Source organism: Oryzias latipes, chromosome 11 (assembly GCF_053564925.1).
Source record: "Oryzias latipes strain Hd-rR chromosome 11, Olatipes_Hd-rR_3.1".
In the NCBI taxonomy this organism is placed as follows: Eukaryota; Metazoa; Chordata; class Actinopteri; order Beloniformes; family Adrianichthyidae; genus Oryzias; species Oryzias latipes.
Genome location: NC_136247.1, coordinates 19,541,995 through 19,562,056, shown reverse-complemented (window position 1 = coordinate 19,562,056; position 20,062 = coordinate 19,541,995). Strand labels below are relative to the sequence as shown.

At 37.9% G+C, this 20,062-nt stretch overlaps 1 protein-coding gene across 2 annotated transcripts in view; it reads left to right on the top strand.

Annotated features, from left to right (window-relative positions):
• vps50 (VPS50 EARP/GARPII complex subunit) overlaps positions 1-20,062 on the top strand; it is a 126,146-nt gene that overhangs the window by 24,617 nt on the left and 81,467 nt on the right. For both annotated transcript variants that reach the window (XM_023959805.2, XM_078954957.1), the window contains exons 6-11: positions 5,554-5,624; positions 5,779-5,896; positions 10,331-10,366; positions 11,181-11,263; positions 18,221-18,263; positions 19,263-19,361. In XM_023959805.2, the coding sequence (XP_023815573.1) occupies positions 5,554-5,624; positions 5,779-5,896; positions 10,331-10,366; positions 11,181-11,263; positions 18,221-18,263; positions 19,263-19,361 (450 nt within the window). The remainder of the gene's footprint in view (positions 1-5,553; positions 5,625-5,778; positions 5,897-10,330; positions 10,367-11,180; positions 11,264-18,220; positions 18,264-19,262; positions 19,362-20,062) is intronic.

The following is a 20,062-nucleotide window of genomic DNA, read 5'->3' as shown; positions in this document are numbered from 1 at the left end:
AATTCCCATCTGGGTTTTGCCTAAAAAGAGTAAAAAGAAAAAGTAAAAATTATTTGAGATTGTTATGTCCTTCTTCAGAGAGGAGGGAGAAATGTGCAACATAAAGAAAATAATGATTACGGGGCGGGGATAAGGTTGGCCACACAGCCGTTTATTTGGTGACACATAAAAATCAAAGGGAACTACCGGTAATGGGAAATAACTAACAGCACGCCAATGGGGGAATAATTAATAGTATAACTTAAATTCTCAGGCTTTATAGCAAGACACCAAAGACAGAAATGCAAAACTCCAAATTACTCAAAATGCAAACAAAAGACCACAAGAGTAAGATGTAACGTAGATGTAACGTAAAGACAAAACCAGAATCAAACTAAGGGGGAAACCAGAGGCTTTCTCAAGCTAAGGCCAGGCAGATGGCAGGGGCAGGCTGAAGGAACAAATTCCCACTCAGGAATGCAGGACTTCTGCAGGAGCTAGAACACAAATACTTACACTCACCCAAAAGAAGCAGACACTACCAGGGGTCGTAATAGAGATCAAATGCAGTTTTTTTTTAATTTGTACATGTTTTAAATGCAGCTCTTACTTAATGTGAATGTGAAATGGCCTCAGTGCTCCACATGAACAGAATGAAGTCACTAAATGTCACAAACCATATTAGCCATTACAAGTTTGTCTTTGTTTATGCCCAAAAAATCTTAAATCTAAAAATTGTTTCTCTGTTTTGTTGATCCTTCCTATCATATTTTTTCAATAAGCTTTCTTGCACTTTAGATTTTTGACAACAGTGATGTAAAAGTCTGATCAGTGGGACATGTCTGTACACAATGAGGGTGTAATGATACAATCAAATATTGATGTGTATAGGATCAAATATTGACGATTTGAAGTGGCAAAGCTTGTGTTTGAGAAAATGTCATTTTGCCACTTGGATTGTTGAAATTGTTTGTGAAACTCGTAATGGTGTTGCTTTAGAGATTTTTCCTTTAGAAAAATTTTAAAATTAATATAAAACCTAGAAAATGTGTTTGAATTAAACAACTGAAAAATAAAACTTTTTTGAATACATAATTGGACAGACTTTCCAGCAATTTTCCTTAAGAGTTGTGGAGCTTTGGCTGCCATTAATAGACCAAAGTCAGAGTGGAGAGCCCCATCAGAAGCATAATGAAAATATGAAAGCAAAGTGTGGAACAAGAGGTCAGTGGGTAGTTAATGTTTTGCAAGGTGATGGATGAGAACACTCATGATTATGCAGAAATCGAAAGCCTTTAAAATAAGCTTCTTTGTGACATATTTCGGCTGAAGTCCTCCTCCTTGGAAACTTCCCGATGCAGCGATTGCAGACATCGTGCGAGACGAGTAACATGACCTGACTTTATGTTGGACATCTAATTGGTGTGTGGTGCACACGAGCTTACAATGTCCTTTGTGTTTGACTCCATAATTGAATGTAGTCAAAGCCAACAAACTGTATTATTTTTCTGCTTAAACCTGTATGACCATTGGTTTGGGATTTTTGCATTAAATGTGCATGAATACTCCTGTAAGCTGATTATATTGGCTGTGTCTCAGGTTATTTGTACTTCGTGGTTTAGGCTGGTAGCCCATAACTTTACGTTTTTTAGGAGTTTTTCCTTACCGCAAAGGAGGGTCTAAGGGCAAGGATGCCCAATTCAGTTTAGTCTGTTTAGTTAGTTTAGTTTAGAATGTACCTATTGAATTCCATGTGTTCATGATTCTTATGATGTTATGTTTACTTTACAATTACTGGTATGAAGCCCACTGAGACTATGGAGTCCTATACTGTTCATAATTAAATAAATAAATATTAAATTAAATAAATAAATATGACCTCATGCAAATACACAATAAACCAATAAATCTCTCATAAATATATAAAAAGATCATGAAATTGTGAAAAACCTGCACACTGATTTTTAAATTAGCCATTTTATTACCCAATATATTTCATTTCGGCTTTAAAAACCTGTTCATTATTTTAAAACAGCATTTTAAAATATTCATTTTTAATCATGTTGAATATTATTATAATTCTGTCTTTTTTCAGAAGCTCGTATTTCAAAATCAATATTTTCCTAAGTAGCTTTGTTTTTATTTCATGTTGCTGTTTTTCACAATGGCTTATTTATTTCATGAAGAGCTTTTTCAGGAGAATGAGTCTCTGTCAATCAGTGAAAGTGGGCGGGATCTAAACGCTCATTGGCTCATCCATGGAAATCGACTCATATTCCTCGATACCCGTTCAGCGGTGTGCCAGTCAGAGAGATTACATGTTTCAGTGATATCCGTGCGGCTTTGGTTACATTAGAGATCAAATAGAAACAAACTATTTGTCTGCTGCAGAAGAAGCAAACTTGAACGACTCTGTTTTTGTAGTTTGAGGGTTTGTGTGGACCAAACCACAGAGGAGCTCCGGTCGTCCACCTCTTGAAGGCCCCGGTTGAAACACTCCTCATTCTTACACTATTCACTCAGAGCTCACATCGTGCCTGATCTCGGCTCGCAGGAGGTGAGCTGGCGGACCGACAATCAGACCAGGCAGCTACACAAAGCGGAACAAGCCTGCTCATGCCTCCTGAACCTTATTTTTCTATTTTCAATGAGACACTGATTATAATCAGGTCCTCTGATTTTATTTTTCCCTCTCAGGGAAAATGTTGAACCTTTCCTGCGATGACGTTTCTGACATCTTAACACTCTCCATGTGCATTGTGCATCCATGCATTGTGACTGATATAAGCACAATCAACTGCTCCATGTGGCTATCAGGCTAAAAACATTAGCTGATAGCTCTTCCCGTTTTTATATATGTAGCAAAGACTTAAGCAACACGTAAGGGTAAATATGGGACTGTGCAAAGGTCACCTTAGTGGGGGGTCTTGCATATCACCTGCACACCCCATGTGTGCATGCAACAATCGCATTTGGCCACTAAGGGTGGTGTAAGGGCACCGTACGATAGCATCAATGTGTTCAACTGACATTTGCCTTACAAATACTTCGCAATAAACTTACCACACTCACAACAATGGTACATTCCACTTTAATGGTGTCCCTTGAGATGGCCGTACGAGCCTCAAGGGAACTGGAAGACACACCTGTATTACCATTAAGACGCGGCCAATCCTCTGTATGATCGTCCATGGGCTCCGACAACCCAAAAACCTGAAGTATGTACATGTGACTAAGGCTCACAATTTATACTAGAATAAAACGCCTCCTCAATGTTTACCTTCCTTAGGGAGTTGCACTTTTATATTATAGTGTCCATATATTGTTAAGGCGTTTAAGCGTTTTTAGCTCCCCAGAAAAGCATCACACAGTGAATGTCCCTCCAGAGAAAACCCAGTTTAAGTAAGCTTTGTTAATGTTCTTTGAAAAGATCAAGATCTTCGTCAACGCTGGAGATCATGAGGGCAGATTGGTTTGAATGAAAGTATTGATGTTGTGCCCTCAGCTGAAGTGCTTCTTTGTTGTTGTTGCGGTTGTTTTTTTAATTTTTTACTGCCGTTAAAAATGAATTTTCTCACATCCTTATTTACTGCTGAAAGGTTAATGTTATTTTCTCTGACAGTGTTATTAGGGTTTATTTGCAAACAATGAAGCTTTTTTTTTGAAAGAGAGGTGAAGCAACGTTCAGAAAAGGACATCATAAGTAATATGCTTCTACCTCAGGCATGACATCTGGAAGATGAAGAAAGTAAAAGGACATGAAATGCCGGGCTTACATTGTTTCACGGTGAAGTTGTCCTCAGCAGAGGCCACTGAAGTGGGATAACTAAGGTTTCCAAGCAGAGTGCTCATTGATGCTTCTCAAAATGTCAAAGTTCTGAAGGAGAAGAAGGTTTTATTTGATTTTTTTTTTTTTTTTTTTTGCAATCTAAAAGTTATTTTGATCTATATTTCCAGCTCCGAATAATAAAAGGTTGAAAGGTATGGATGATGCAAAAAGGAAAACACAAGGTTAAGCCTTTTGCTGTATTTCTGACATTTTACGTTGTTGCTTTTTCCGTGTACAGGTGAGGACAGGAAAGCTGTAGCTCTTTTTGTTGTTGCCATTCTTTCTGAGGACATGCAAACATTCAGGAATAAGTAAAACCACAGTTAGAAGGATTTCAGATTTATACATTTGTTGTTTTATTGTGTTTGGAAACTTCACAACAGATTACATTTTCACAAAAAACTCTCTTTTGAGGCTCCAGAGTAGGCACAGAAGGGTTTCCATTATGTTTTCGCAAAAAAGCATGTCTTAATGTAATACTCTGCATGAATACTGTCTATACAAAAAAGTAGATATACAATTAAAAAAATCTTTAGAACTAATATACATATTTGATCACTTTGTGCTATTTTACTGCGAGGGGCTTTTTTATTGCCACTTTTGAAGAAAAAACTGGTAATACAGTATATTATTTAAAATATATATATTTTAACCTGTCCTTAAAGGCATTAAATGGCTAATCTGAGCAGTAAATTCGCCATAAAATTCTGAAGACTCTATTGCATGTATCAGACTGTATATGAGCAAAGGTCCTGCTGTCATTAATACTGCAAGTATTTTTTCATATTTTAGTATTTTCTCATTGAAGGCCCAGAACTGTGTGTATGCTAGTTCTGGCCCTAATCCTTTTTTAAATCTAACCAACAAAAGGTTTTTTTTAGTTAGGTTCCCAGTGGTCTTTTAATCATGATTTTTAGCCAAAAAAAAAAAAAAAAAGGTGTCTTTTTCATAGTTTCTGCAGAATAGCTGTCGTTTTCAGAAATTTCCCTCTGAGTTGTGGGCGGGACTGTTGGCGTGGAGTAAGCCTGAGCCCCTTTCCCTCCTCATTGCTGAGAGCTTTCTGTTTACACACTCTCCCACTAGTTTACAGCCCCTCACACCTCTAACCCAACAATACAGTTGTGACAAAAGTGGTGAGGAATATTGGAGCTATCCAGCTGTACAGTTTTGAGCCAGATGCCAGCTCAGACGAAGAAAACAAAAACATTAATGTATCCAGACGTCTAAAGTGGATGCATCAGAATGGAGTTTGTGGCCCGCCAAGCATATTTACTATGTCACAAATACTTTCTTTCTATTATTTTCAAACAGCCATTTTTATCTGCTCCTGAATCACAATAATTTGAAGAAATATTCAAAAATGCAATTTTAAGCTAAAATTTCTTAATATATGTCCTCTTTCCTGAGGAAAATGCCACAAGAACATGATCTTCAACGGAGTAGATCTTTAAGGGTGTGAAGAAAAGCAATGAAGGCAAATTAATAGATTAGATAAAGGGTGACTGTCTGCACAGACATGGTGATGATATGTAATTAGAACAGACTTGTTCCTGTTTTCTACTTATTAAAATCCGATGTGATCAAAGCAATACATAGTTGGAGGGGTAGTTTACTAGCAGCTATCAATTATAAAAAAAATATATTTAGTTATGTGCCGGGAAGTAATCGTCTCTTGAAATTTAAATACTATTTGTTTCAACATATTTGCCAATTTAATTACAGCTATTGGGTTTGTGTTTTCACAGGAGCTAGAGAGGGTGACGGCATTACAGACCAACCTGCAGCTGGCAGCAGTGATTTGCACTAACGCAAGAAGGTAATGCTTCCATTTTGTCCGTTATCTATTCCTGATTCAAAAGAGCTTCTCAAAAAGGCTCATTCAAACCTCCATCTGCATACCAATCAGAACCATGATCATTTTCTGTAATAAATTCTTTGTTTGATACTGATATGGAGCTTCTTTTGTGAAGGCAACTCAACGTGGCAAAAGCTGGGTTTACAGAGGCCAGCCTGGGTCTGCTAGCCAATCAGAGGAGACGACAACTGCTGACAGGCTTGCTCAAATCTCTAAGGACCATCAAAACATTGGTAGGGTCAAAATTGGTAGCTTCCTTATATTGATTGCTTTCAGGTTAAATTTTTATGATGATGATTTGGAAGCTGTTAAACTCAGGTTAACCTTTCTCCAGTTGATGCTCACTCATGTTCCTCTCAGTTATTATTCAGGTTATTTCACTCCTTAGAGCAGGGGTTGGGAACCTATGGCTCTTTTGATGGCCACATCTGGCCGGCAGACAAATCTTTAATCATAACATTTTTTTTCATCAGACCAGTCTTTCTTGGGCGGGATGTGATGCCAGAGGGGTGCGCAGTAGTAGCGGTGCTTGGAGAAAAATAAATCTGCGCCACTATTAGTTTACTATTATCCATTATTTCACAGAGTTTGTAGCAGCCGGGAACCTGCGAATTGCCGTCCCTGCAGATGCACGCTCCCGTCTCTTAGAAGGAGCGCAGCTGCTGGGGTGTGTGAGGAGGAAAGGGGGAGGGGTAGTGGGCACAGGCAGCGAGGTGAAACGCGCAGATTGTCAAAACTTAGAACACGCTGCCCGTCGCATTCCACACACTGCAGCGTGTGAGTGTGTGTTTGGCTCCACGTCTGCATGTGAGTAGTCTTCTCACATCTAAAGAACATTAAGACCAACCTACGATCACGTGTAACAGATGAAAGTCTCAACGCCCGCATGAAGCTTAAACTCACCATGGATCAACCAGAAAAGACCATCAGCAAATCCACCATGCAGCACCAGAAGTCACATTAATGCTAAGGAATACTCATCATTTATTAGCAACAGCATAACAATGTTATTAAGAAGAATCCACATATTTATTGTACTTTAAAAGTGTTGAAATTGCACAAAATGCACACATTCAGTTGTATTTTTAGTTTTAAACATATTGTAGCGCAGCAGTCCCCAACCCCGCGGACCGGTACCGGTACCGGTACCGGTCTGTGGGTCATTTGGTATCGGGCCGCCCAGAAAGAATAGATAACTGACATTACTTACGTTTTATTTATTTCGGAATCTGAAAGATGTTTTACTTTGAAAAATGACCCTATTCTCTGTTACATCCGTCTATGTCACTCTTAACGCAGGCCAAGGCGCTCGTCTCAGTCATGTGATAGGTTACCGCTAAAATAAATCCCAGGAGCTAGCAAAATGAATAAAAAATAAACGTCTTTGGAAAGTTTCTTTGCCAAGGGGAAAATGCCCAGCCAGGAGACAGAAGAGGAGCCCTCCACTCCCCAAAAAAGAGAAAGCTACATTTAATAGACAGTTTCAGGAGTCCTACTTAAAATACAGATTTATCCAAATGGGAGATTCCCCCGCACCATTCAGCTTTGTGGTGAGTCGGATTTTTCATGCACTTATTTTGAAGGCAAGTTTAAACGTTATCATAACGATTAGCGATCAGAGAGTGTTGCGAGCAGAGAGGACGTTGCTCATGTCATAATTGGTGTTTATTGTTATGTACAGAAAATACCACAGTTTTCATGCAGGTCATATCATGTCACTTTGTTGTACTGTAGTGTCAGTCACGTGCATGTTTAGCCTGCTGTCGGAGTCCCCCAGGCTGCAGCCAGGGGTTACTTTCGGAGCTGGTAGCACAGGCAATTATGGGAATCAATCCCCTTTGCCTGCTTTGGTCAAAAGAGGGTTGAGCATGGGTTTTTCTTTTTGCCTATGGGTCCTTTCATCTGGCAGTTATGTTGTTTCACCCTTAGTTATTTCTTCCTGTTGTGTTTACTTCTTTTTAGCACCATGAGTGTGGTAAGGAGAGAGGATGATGACACCTGTGCGATGTACAATGTCTAGCGTGTCAAAATAAAAGCGCAGAGTACGGCTTATCACGTGTCTCTGCCTCTGTTGTAGCGTTGCAACAGTGTTTGTACACCACATATTATACGCTGGTTTGTGACTGTAGCCAAATTTCAAACCGGTCCGTGGTGCATAAAGGTTGGGGACCGCTGTTGTAGAGGACTGGGTGGCTGTTTGGTCGCGTTCTAAGTTCTAAGTTTTCTGAGTTCATTGAACGCATCAAGCAGAGATGCTGATTGGCCCTCAGTTCTGTCGCTCAGCCTGTTGTTGGGGAGTTTGGACCAATGGGGTTCATCTATGGGCCGAATAATGGAAATAGGAGGGCTGGCTGGGAGCGGTGGAACAAAAAGTTGGGAGAAGCGCTCTCGGTTGGAGATATTCAGGAGTTGCTGAACAAGTTGTACGGTGTTGGTTACGGCCTGCAGTAAGCAGAATAAAGAACCTTAAAAGTGGTTAAATGTCAGTGCCTCAGTGTGGGAAAGGGACGCTACATTATTGTATGGCTCTCATGAAATTACATTTTAAAAATATGTGGCGTTTATGGCTCTCTCGGCCAAAAAGGATCCCAACCCCTGCCTTAGAGTATTTTAATCTATTAGAATATTTCTGAGTGTCTTGCTTAAATGTATTTATTTAATGAAATGTTTACTTCTGTCAAACTTGATTGGAGGGCTTATATCCTGCAAAATCAATTTTTGGAGCTTTTAAGTGTATTATAATGTTCATTCCTCACTTTACACAACCCTTAAGTGGTATTTTGATCCATTCACGCATTTCTGAGCATTCCTCTAAAAACCTGTGCTTTGAGCACCCCCACCCCCCAATCCACAAAAATGAGTGGGTTCTTAGTTGTGATGTAAATAAGTGAGGAACAGCCCCTCCCAGGAAGAGTCTGCACTGCCAGCACCAGGCTAACACACACACACTTTTTCCATGGAGCTAGCAGTGTTTGTCAAAAATGCTTTCATTTTATATGCACAATATGGACATCTATCTTTGCAAAAGTTTGGATGTTGTTTGTTTTCGTGGATGAAACGCAGACACACTGCAGAGGCTGACTCTAGGTTGATATCATGAAATGGGCGGCACCAAAATGGAGCAACAGCAGGTGCTTTAAAAATCGAGTCGTCTTACTTTCGGTGGGAAAATACACTATGAAAATAACTAATATTTGAGTTAAAAAAATTGTTTTTTAGTGTAATTTATCATTATATATGTGGATATAGTTTAGCACAATAAAGGTCTTATATCAGACCTCGACAATGATGGACAAAAGGTTAAAAAAAACACAGAAAATCACAAAGTCTGGTTTTTAAAGAATTTAATTGTGAGTTTTACTTAAATTGCAAATAAATTCTTATTTTTCAACATTTCTGGCTCTCACAGACCTGTAATTTCCTCTGTAAGAGGATCCTCTGTCCTCCACTTGTTACCTGTATTAATGGCATCTGTTTGAACTGGTTATCTATATCAAAGACACATGTCCATAACCTCACTCACACTCCAAACTCCTCAATGGCCAAGACCAAAGACCTCTCTAAGGACACCAGACACCAAATTGTTGACCTGCACCAGGCTGGAAAACTGAATCTGCAATAGGTAAACAGCTTGGTGTGAAGAAATCAACTGTAGGAGCAATTATTAGGAAATGGAAGACAAACAAGACAAATGATAATCTCCTTCCATCTGGGGCTCCCTGCAAGATCTCACCCTGTGGGGTCAAAATGATCACAAAATGATCTCAACCCCATAGAAAATCCTTGGAGGGAGTTGAAAGTCCGTGTTGCCGAGCGACAGCCCCAAAACATCACTGCTCTAGAGGAGATCTAGATCAAGATGTAATGGGCAAAAATACCAGTAACAGTTTCTGAAAACTTTGTGAAGACTTACAGATAATGTTAGACTGCTGTCAATGCCAACAAAGGTTATTTAGGAAAGTATTGAGCTGAACTTTCATTATTGACCAAATACTTACATTCACCATAATTCACAAATAAATTCCCCCCATTATGTCTTTCAAGGTTGAGGTATAGTTATGATGAAAATTACAGGCCTCTCTTTAATTTTTTTGCAATTGCAAGAACTTGCACAATAGGTGGCTGACTAAATACTTTTTGCCCCACTGTATTTGTCTGCAAGTGGATGTATCCGAATGGAGGGGAGCAGAGTGTCTTTGGCCCGACCCTTTCAGCTGCTGCGTCACAACTGAGCTTTAAATTATTTTATACATGTCCTCCATCACCTGAAAAAAGCTACAAATATATGTTAAAAACACCAAAAGCACAGTTTTCATTGGAGTGGGTTTTTAAGACGCATTTTAAATCATCATTGTACAGCCGTAAATTGATAGTTTGGTTTGGTTCTAGGCATTAGTTGGATTCATGTAAACTGGAGAGATTTGTTGGGGTAAATATTGTCTTGCATGCCGTGTTACCAAAGTTGCACTGTAATTTGAACTGTAAGTAAATATCAGGTTAATTAATTCCTTTTTCCTTAGATGATTTGCTTTAGCTGTTGTCGTTAAAAGATAAGGGCATCAGTAAAGCATCTACCACTCAGACAGACATCATTTATGTTTCATATGCATTATTATCTTATTTGATGTTAATTGTGGTCTTGTCTGTTGTCTTTCTCCTTCACACAGCAAAGAACAGATGTAAGACTGAGTGAGATGCTGGAGGTATGGTCGTCTCTATAAAAACTTACTCTTGTTCGCTCATAGAAAACAGGTTTCATCAGATATTCTCCGTGCAAATATGTTTTTTGTCATCTGTTTCATTAAAGAATAGATTTAAAAGCCACTGTGATTTGAAATCAAACTTTATTCTAAAATACCTTTTTAATCCCAAAAGGTATATCATGGTATGCTTGAATAGCGCTTTTCTACCTCCCTCAAAGGTCCAAAGTGCTTTACAGGCACAGTCCCATTCACCCAGGCACACACACATGTACACACCGATGGTGGCTTAGATATACAGTTACGCATGGACAATATGGACAATGGACAATATCCTCCTGCCTGATGTTATGATTTCTGTTTAATTACCACATTAACAGTGTGGATCTGCTTTGAAATGACTAATACGTTACTTGGTAACCATCAAATGGCAGTCAAAGTGGTTCCACATTTAGGATTTCTATGCATCGTAATTTAACAGGAGGCTTGTTATCACCGGCATCTACAATTATCTTTCAATTTCTACCAACTTCACTGCCATTAAAGTAGGGATGCTGGAAATAGGAAAATCTGTTTACGAAAGGTTTTTATTGTTAAAACTTGATATTTGGTGACAGCAAATCAATAGTTATATTGATCAGGGAGTTGTGATTGTATATTACTGTATCTATTTTTTCACTCGTTCTAAAAATGTTGTCACCTTCAACATTTTTTTAGCATTTTTTTTCTCTTTTGTTACATTACATGTCTCACATGATGATTCTTAACAGCATTTTAACCTTCATATTGATTTTCTTCCCTTTTCCTCCTCCTTCAGGAGGAAGACTATCCAGGTGCAATCCAGCTCTGCCTGGAATGCCAAAAGGCTGCCAGCACCTTCAAACACTACAGCTGCATAAGGTAGTGTCTGGGCAGTTTAATGAAGACATTTAAAACGTAATCAGAGGAGTATTGATGCACATCATTATTTTATAGTTATTACATTGCAGCTATGCTCTGTGAAAAACTATTTTTATTTATTTAGAAGAAGAAAAAACAGTTGAAAAATTGTTTAAAATGTTTGTCCCTGACTTTTCTTCTTATTTGTTTGCATGTCTGTCAGATTTTAAGAAGTCAAGTGTTTGACAGGCACAACTGAAAACAAATCTTGTTTTTTTTTAAATAAATATATCTATTATTCAGTTCCCACCCTAACTTGATAATTAGTTTTGTACTTTCTGATATAATGCCACAGCAGTTCAGTCAGATTCAGGTTAGGGTTTCATCAGGTTTTATGTAGATGCCTGAACTCATGATTCAATTTAATGCAGCATCTCTTCCCAGTCATGAATTAGCAAATCAGCCCTAAAACCCTTACACTTCAACTACCATTTTTGACTGCTGACATGTTCTTTGTCTGAAATTCTGCTGCTTTAAACCAAAAGGTTTTGGATCACTCACCTTTAGAAATATCTGCTTTTGTTTTTATAAGCCAGCAGAGGAATTTCTCAAGAGTCCATGAATTTTTTTTTTAGGTTTTCTGGCAACTCTTTTTTTGTTTTGTTTTTGATCAACAGATATTTTTGTGCTGGACATTTTCCATGTTGGATTTTTTTTTTTAATGAGCGAAAAGGCAAGAGAAGCTTTCATTTTTTGGGGTTTTCTTGTTGGGTCTTTTGGGACTGTTTGGATTAATTTATAAAGACCCAAATTCATGAGGAATATTACAAAAGGAAACTGCATTTAATTTGGTTACTAGTTTCACAAGTCCATGTTTCTATCTATATCTCGTAAAAAAAAATGCAAAAGTGTTTTGTGGATTTAATTTAAAGGCTTAAAAACATTTAAATCCTAAAACATTTCTATTTTCTGTCAAGTATTTTAAATGTACTCGGCTTTACAGGGTCAAAAACCCACACTTTAGGCGAGATTCTCTGTCTTTCTTGATAGGTATGTTGCTTTAAGTGAGGTACCTGCAAACACTTTTAGCTCAGAGCAATACACATCTAGTCTGCTCTTGTCATTTCTAGCAAATTGTGTTTGGCTAAAATCGGTTTTCTCTGCAGACAACATTGCATGTTCAGTATATCTGGCAGCTTCTAACTTGAGCACTATACTGCTTATCCTCCACTGAGAAAACATCCTATTGCAGGATTAAAAGACATTGGCAGACAGTGGGCACAGCAACAGTTGGAAGCATGATAGACAAAACACATTTTAAGATAATATACCAATAGTACACATCATATTTGTCTCTAACTGGGGAGATGAAGTGATATTTGAAGATAAAAAAACAGATCGTTAAATGGCATTGAAGACAAAAAGAAACAATTGTGCACATAATTTGTGTTAGATGATAAACACCATAGTTTGTAAATTTTCTCTCCATTTCTGCTTATTGCATAGGTAATTATCACTTTTTCTTTATTTTACCATATTAAATTAATTGGAGTGATGGCAAGGGAATCTTTTTTTTTGCACCATTTTGTCTAGAGGCATGCAATTACTAATGAAGTGTTTTGCTTGAATAAGTTATCATTGGAATTTCGTGTGCATGAAAGTAAAACGTGTGATTTTAACACCGTCATTGTGTGTCTGCATTTTGGTTACCAGTGCATTTATCCATTAGAAACTTTAAGCTTAGCAGACATCCTTAGAATGCTTGTAAACAATCCTAGACTCGGTCCGAGAAAGGCATTTTAGACCAATACATTTACAAAATGTAAAAACATATGAAGAAGAAACTGTCTTTGAAGTACTGTTTTCTCCATGAATAAATATGTGATACAAAAAGCATTTAGCAGATTATAAGTACTCTGTGGTTGTTATCATTTATGAATAATAAGGCCCCTCCATTATGCTCCAGAATATCATGAAACATTTAGATTGGTTAGTTTTCTGTCAAATTCAACCTGGTTTTTAAACATAAGGAGTTTTGTATCCATGCTTTTAGCCCCACTCCTTAAACTTGTTGCCTTTCTTGTAAATGTTGTCTTTTAGACATTTTGCTTCTAGATGTTGCAGTTTTTGCAGAGGACTTTGATGCAACCTAGTATTTTTCCTTCCATGTCGGTTCTAGCGTGACTCAGGGGGTAGGCAATGTTCATCTACCGTTCTGAAGATGGATGGTTTCATCCCCAGGCATTCCATATAAAGTGTCCTAGAGCAAAATGCTACACCCCCACGTTGCTCCTTCAGTGTTTGTTGATGTGTACATGTAGAGAGAGAAGTGCTGCATGCTTTGTTTATGTTCCCGAGTGCTCCAATCACCACGACCACCTCTGTCTAGAGCTGTGACGGTGTGGGATTTTTTATCACTGCGGTGATGAACCAGCAGGGGGCGCAGTGTCATGGTTAACCGCAGCCCCCCCCCCCCCCCCCCCCCAATATTGCCTTCTGCAATGTTTCCTATTTTTCACACTTCTAAAATCAAAAAGTACAAGTTTTGTTCTTTTGAAACAACTTTTGCTGCAACTACTACTAAATTTAAAAAAAAACACATAATCCCCTGCGGCAGCGTCGCAAATGTATACAATTACAAAGAAGTATTCTTTATTAACAAATAACAGTAACAACTGACTACTACCTATCTAACTAATGAACTAACTATGTAGGTGTTGTAGAATGACTGTTACTGTGTGTGTGTTGGGGGTGCATGTTGATTCTGTGCTCTCTGGTGCAGACATCTTCTCAGAATATTATATATTAATAAACGAGTAATAAACGAGACTGCAGACACTTTGTCACCTTCCGGTAGCCATTAGCCTGACACCCCTGAAGAACACGGGGCAGGAGGCTCTGCCTTTATTTATACAGACACGTAACTTTGCGCTGCACAAAATAGTTCCCAAACAAAACATGCAGTGATATTCATGGAAATCTAACAGCGCGCGTTCATGTTTGGTGTTACAGAGTGAATGAGAACAGTAATAACCGCCCCAATACAAAATCCTCCGGGGGGCGGCCGTGTCGCGCACTTAAGAACGCACGCAGCTTGTAATGGAAATGAATACAATGGAAATGAAGAATTGGAACGCAGTAAATTTGTCGTGTTTCCTCGCAAGACAGAAACTTCTGTGAGGATGTGTATGTGCTTCTAAAACCGCGCGTACGTGTGTAAGTAGAGTGAGCCGCGTGCGGCTCTAAGGAGTGAGAGCCGAGGTGCAGCCGAGGGAGTGCAGGAGAACACTAATAAAAGGTTTCGCCAAGAAACCCTTGAAGTCTGAACACAGGAAAGATGAATGTGTTTAATGTGTTTATTATAGTTCCAATCATGCACCATATGCAGAACTTTCAAAAAAAAAAAAAAAGTGCGGTGATCAGGTCATCACCGCTGTTATCATCACACCCCTACCTCTGTCTCTCATTTTTGTGGGGCAACTTTCAGAATTGGTAATGCCAAAGATTTTATCACTCAACTGTATATGGTTTTGATAGATGTCTATCTCCAAATCATTATGCTACCACTTTCATTTGCTCATATAGTTCTGAACCATGAAAATCAAGTTTTTGTTTGAAGATATATCAATAGGACAAACTGCTATTTTAGAACTATTCATTTACTTTGGCAGCTTATGCAGACTAAAGGTATTTTACTCAAACTTGACACTTCCAGAGAAGATTATGTGACTGGCAAAAATTCCAAGAAACTTCTAAAAACGTCTACATTTTACATTAAATGTTACTCTAAAATTGGAATACAAAACAAAAGAAAGTTTGTTGGATGGACACGATTGCTTTAACCTTGTAACACTGGAGATGTCGCTGCAGACGTCTAAATAATACACTCTTTGATGTACCATAACTCTTTGATTTTTTACGCGATCAACGTGAATCATTTGATTTTGAAGAACAGCAGCTTTGCATATTGGCTTTGCTCCAATGCGCATAACTGCGTAAAGCTGCCCTACTCTAGAAGAAAGTAAAGTGTTGCATTCCAGCGCAAAGCTGCTTTTCTCCCCTTCATAATCTGCTGGAATAACTTAAATTGTGTTAACAGTTGAAGAGTTACTGTAGTTGAAAGAACGCCAACACTGGAGCTAAAGCTCCGGTGTTAAAGGGTTGACTTTCTCTTTTATAAATGTTTTCTTCCTTATTAATACTTTTCCCCCTCTTCTGCATTTTTCTCCCCATTAACTTCCTCCTTTTCCTTAGTTGCATAATGACTTTTGTCCCCTCTCACCATGTTTTACTCTTTGAAGCCTTTCGTTGCCTTAGAACTTTTCTTACTTCTTTTCCTGTAGCAGTGGCTATCTACTAAAAAATGACATCCTCATTTAAGGGAAAATTTGACCCAGCCCTTGAAGCATAGTTCATACTACCTTTTTAACAAGTCAGCAAATCAATATGGAGACATTCACCTCAAAGCTCTTTGGATACAAATTGTCAGTCATCATTGGTTAAAAAAAATTCAAGAGGAAATGAAAAGAAACGTTTAACTCCATGTGACTCAGTCCTTGTGGCCCCCAACGGGATTGGATTGTTAATTAGATCTTACCCACCTAATTTTTTATTCATGTATTCTTTCTGATCATGGAAGGGTGCCAGTATGTTAGGAGGTGCAGCATCTGTAAACGTATTAATGAAGACATGGTGGCATAGTATAGAACTGTACAAAGATTAAAGATAAAAGATTAACAGCAGATAATTTAGTGTTCTAGGTAATTTTCAAGGTGCTTTTCCAAAGCACCACTCTCATGGGGCATTTACTTTGGAAGATACTTTACGTCAAAGAGGTTGGAATTGAAAAATTATGAATTATATTTCATCTCCTTTTGTCTTCCTATAAGAAGCAATAGTACAGCCATTGAGTTTGGGACTAAGCTCCGATCTCTCTTAACTGCAGAGCTGGGGACGAACTGCAACGTTCTATAATGAGCAAGCATTTATCCTTTTTCTGGTGGTGCCAGAAGACCTTGCTTTACACTCTCTTGGGCTTTGCCTATTAACATTCAGATGTATTTGTGCATTTGCCTGGACACAACATTGATCAGTTCGCTCCTCTGGAGTTCAGCCAGCTTCTGGGACAACCTTGTGGACTTTCTTTTCCTTGACTTCTAATCATGTTTTTACTGCAGCTGATATTGGCTAGACCTCGTCTGCACTATCTGAATTACGGTTTTTATATTCATCCTACAAATTTTGGCCCTAATAAAATCCCTTAGTAAAATTTAATGTAATGACAACTGCAAGTAGAGCTGTCACTGAATGTGAAGCTTTTCCTCTATTCTCTAAAACTAGTAATATTGCAGAGTGCTTGTTGATCCTTAAAATGTATTAAAACATCTAAAATTTAATTATATTAAAAGAAGCCTTAAACAAGCATTAAAATGTCTTAAATTCAGGTGAGTGGATCTTAAATCTTTTTCTCATGAATGTGATTTCCTGACACTACAAAAAATATTTCCAGGGTGTCATAGGGTCACGAAGTGGTCGTTAATCGTCTAACAACCGCTAGCTAATTACCTCATGGATGTTAGTGCAGGAAAATGGGAAATTCTCCAAGAAATGGCTTGAAAATCAGGATTACCTGGTGGTTAAACCTGGTTAGTAGAAATTCTTTTGAACCAAACAGCGCGGTTTGCCGAAAGACATCTAAACTATAGGTTAGCAAGGCGCATGTGTACTGCAAGAAATTGCAGACAACAATTTCTTTGTACATACGTGCTTAAAATACATTTTAAGGTCTCAAAAATCTTTAAATTTAACTTCTGTAAATTTTCTGTAAGTTAGTAGGCAACCTGAGTTGCTTTTATCGCCATTGCAACAAGTACAGGTAGAACAAAATTGATCTTTTTCTAGATGAGTAGAAAATGGGTAAAACATGTCTTTTTGCCATATTGATTTAAGTCATATGACATCTGTACATAGATATACATTTTAAACACATATTCATTTATAAATATCAAATCACTTAGGAAAAAAGTAAACTGCATTTTTTCTTACCTGTTTTAGAAAAAAATGTTAAACATTGCTAAAAGTCTTTAGTTTCTCTCTTCCCTTCCTCTATGCTCTCCATCCTCAGCTGAAGCCACGATACTTAATTAGCAATTTGTTAAGGACACGGTGTCCCTGAGGCAACTGCCGACTCACAAGGCACTACGTAAGAACAAGCTGACCTAAAAGAGACCCTGAACAAAACAGGGACCAGAGCGCTGAAACAGAGGAGGATTGTCAGTGGATCTTTTGGGGAGTGGAAGAGTCACAAGGGAACTGAATCCGTGTCTTGGGATGTCTAACACGGTCACTATTTCTGTAGCTCCTGCTCGACTATTAGTTTGACGGCAATTTCCATTTAAGCGTTTACCTCACTCACTGGTCTCACAGCAGGAACGTAAAGTTTGGGGAAAATTGGTTAATTGAATGACTATTAGAAAATCAACAAGAGAGGGTCGCAACTCAGGCTCAGAAATTCAGAAAACATAGTTCCCAAGTGATTATTTCCAAATGACAGCATAACATGTCACCTTTTTTTAAAAAAAATCCTCCTGTTGTGTGTCCCTGTTAAACTGGTTGAACAAAAAAGGATGCTCAACAGAAAGTCATGAATTTTTTCGTTTTTTTTTTTGGGTGAATGAGAGTCAGGTGTGTAGCATCCAGGAAGAGTGTGGTGGGGTTGCTGGGAGATGAAGTACATTCATTACTCTGGAGACTGCTCCCACCAGTGACCAGAGGTGGAGACAGAGCTCTGACTTCTGACACTAATATTCTTTTTTCTTCTATTCGAAAAAACAATGCTGGTAAAGAATCATAAATGTATAAATTATGAATCCAGCAGGATGTTAATATTATTTTATCATTTCAGTCTTGATATTAAAATGATTAATTTTACTTTTTCTCTCAGTAATCTTTTTTTAATGTTCTTTTTTTGTTCAACAGTGAACTGAATTCAAAGCTACAAGACACTTTAGAACAAATAGAGGTATGTTACTCATGTATTTATCTGCTTCTGCTGTCTTAAAGAAATATTTATGGAAACACTTATGAGATAATCAACGTTGTTCTTACATTTACCTAAAGTTATTGTTTATAAAACTTTAATTTGCTTAAATTTGAGCTTTTGATAGCTTGGCTTTGTCATAGGTCTACTATACATTGACACCATCAAAAATACATTAATAAGACAGTGCAAGCAAACTAAATTACATCTGTATGATCTATAACTGTCATTCTGCCTGCATATGAGAAATGGTAATGCTGTTGCAATTACCTCTGCTGCTGCTGCTGTACTCCGATTGATTGATTACTGGGTTTGTACTCAGGAGAGATGGGTTTATGCGTACACGCTCACATACACTTATATAATCTATTAGCCTGTATGGGATGGTGAACAAGCGGCGCTAAAGCCTCTAAATCTCTCAAGTAAACATGTTAACGAAGTTCAGTCACACCTTTTATGAGCCATGTCCTGTAAATGGATTTTAGAGTTCACTGTCAGGGCTTTAACCCACTGAGAATAAATGATGCAAATATACCAGTATAGTTGTGCATATTTAGTTAATTTACTTTACCGCTGACATAATTTAGAAAAGTTATTCCCTCTAAGGCACCTTCTACATGTTGTGTCAGCTGCAGTCTTAACTTAATACTCTTAATGCACAAGTGTAGTCTCACTTGTAAGGCTTTAGAAATTGTTGGGTAATGCAATACATTTGATCGCTTGGCCTTTGTCAGCGCTTTACTTTTCGAGCTCAAAGTGTCCGTTTTCACACATCCTCCTGCTGCTCAGTGTCTTCTAAACTTTTCTCAGTTTCTCACATATGCATCCCGATCTAATTACCTGCCCTTGACCTGATTGCTTTACATCTGAACATTTGTGTGCTTCTGAATCCCCGGTCTTAAAGTTGATAATCCCTGCTTTTTTTCTCCTCTTTGTTTTTTTTGCTGCCTCTTTCCCTTCATCGACTACTTTTGGCTCCAGGAGCAGCTTGACGTCGCCCTGTCGAAGACTTGTAAGCACTTTGATGTTTTGCACTACACCAAGGTCCAGATGGCCTACACACTCCTGGGAAAAACACAGGTTAGTTCTTGGACTGAGGAATTTTTGAAAATAGTTCAAGATGGTCCTAATTGCGTCATATTGTGGGTTCGTTTGGTTGTAGGACTGTAGCAAAGAGGTTTAAAAATTTCTCATCTATTCTTATTATTGTCTGTCATAGGAAGTTCTTATTACTGGAAAATCTAGTAGATATTTAAAAACTGTCAAATTCAAACATAGACTTTAAAACTTAAGTACCTAAGGCTTCTAAAAATGACTATAAAACTTGACTGCTTTTAAAATATATTTTAGTCAGTTTTACATTAAATGGTCACTACAAGTTTGTGAGTTTTTTTTTGTCCTATTTGGGAACTCAATGTAATTGATTCTATGCACAAAAAAGTCTATCATTTGCAAAACGACCAAAAAAAGTTCCTAAATCTAATTAAGACATGACAAAAAAGATCATGTAACTCTTTAAGAACAAATGTGAAAAGAGATAATACAACAATAATGGAAAAACAATGGCTCATAAATTACAAACAGGAATTAGCATAGTATTAGAATACTTGCTGGGTTAAGTAACACTTTGGATGTACAGCATTTGTGTTTGTAATGCTGTAGTTGTTCTTCTAGATATCTATATTTGTCTCAGGGTTTTCGTTCAAGTCAGAACATTTTGCTGCTTCTTCAGGTAGGAAATTATATTTCAGGCACTTTGAACAAGTCCACAGAGCATGCAT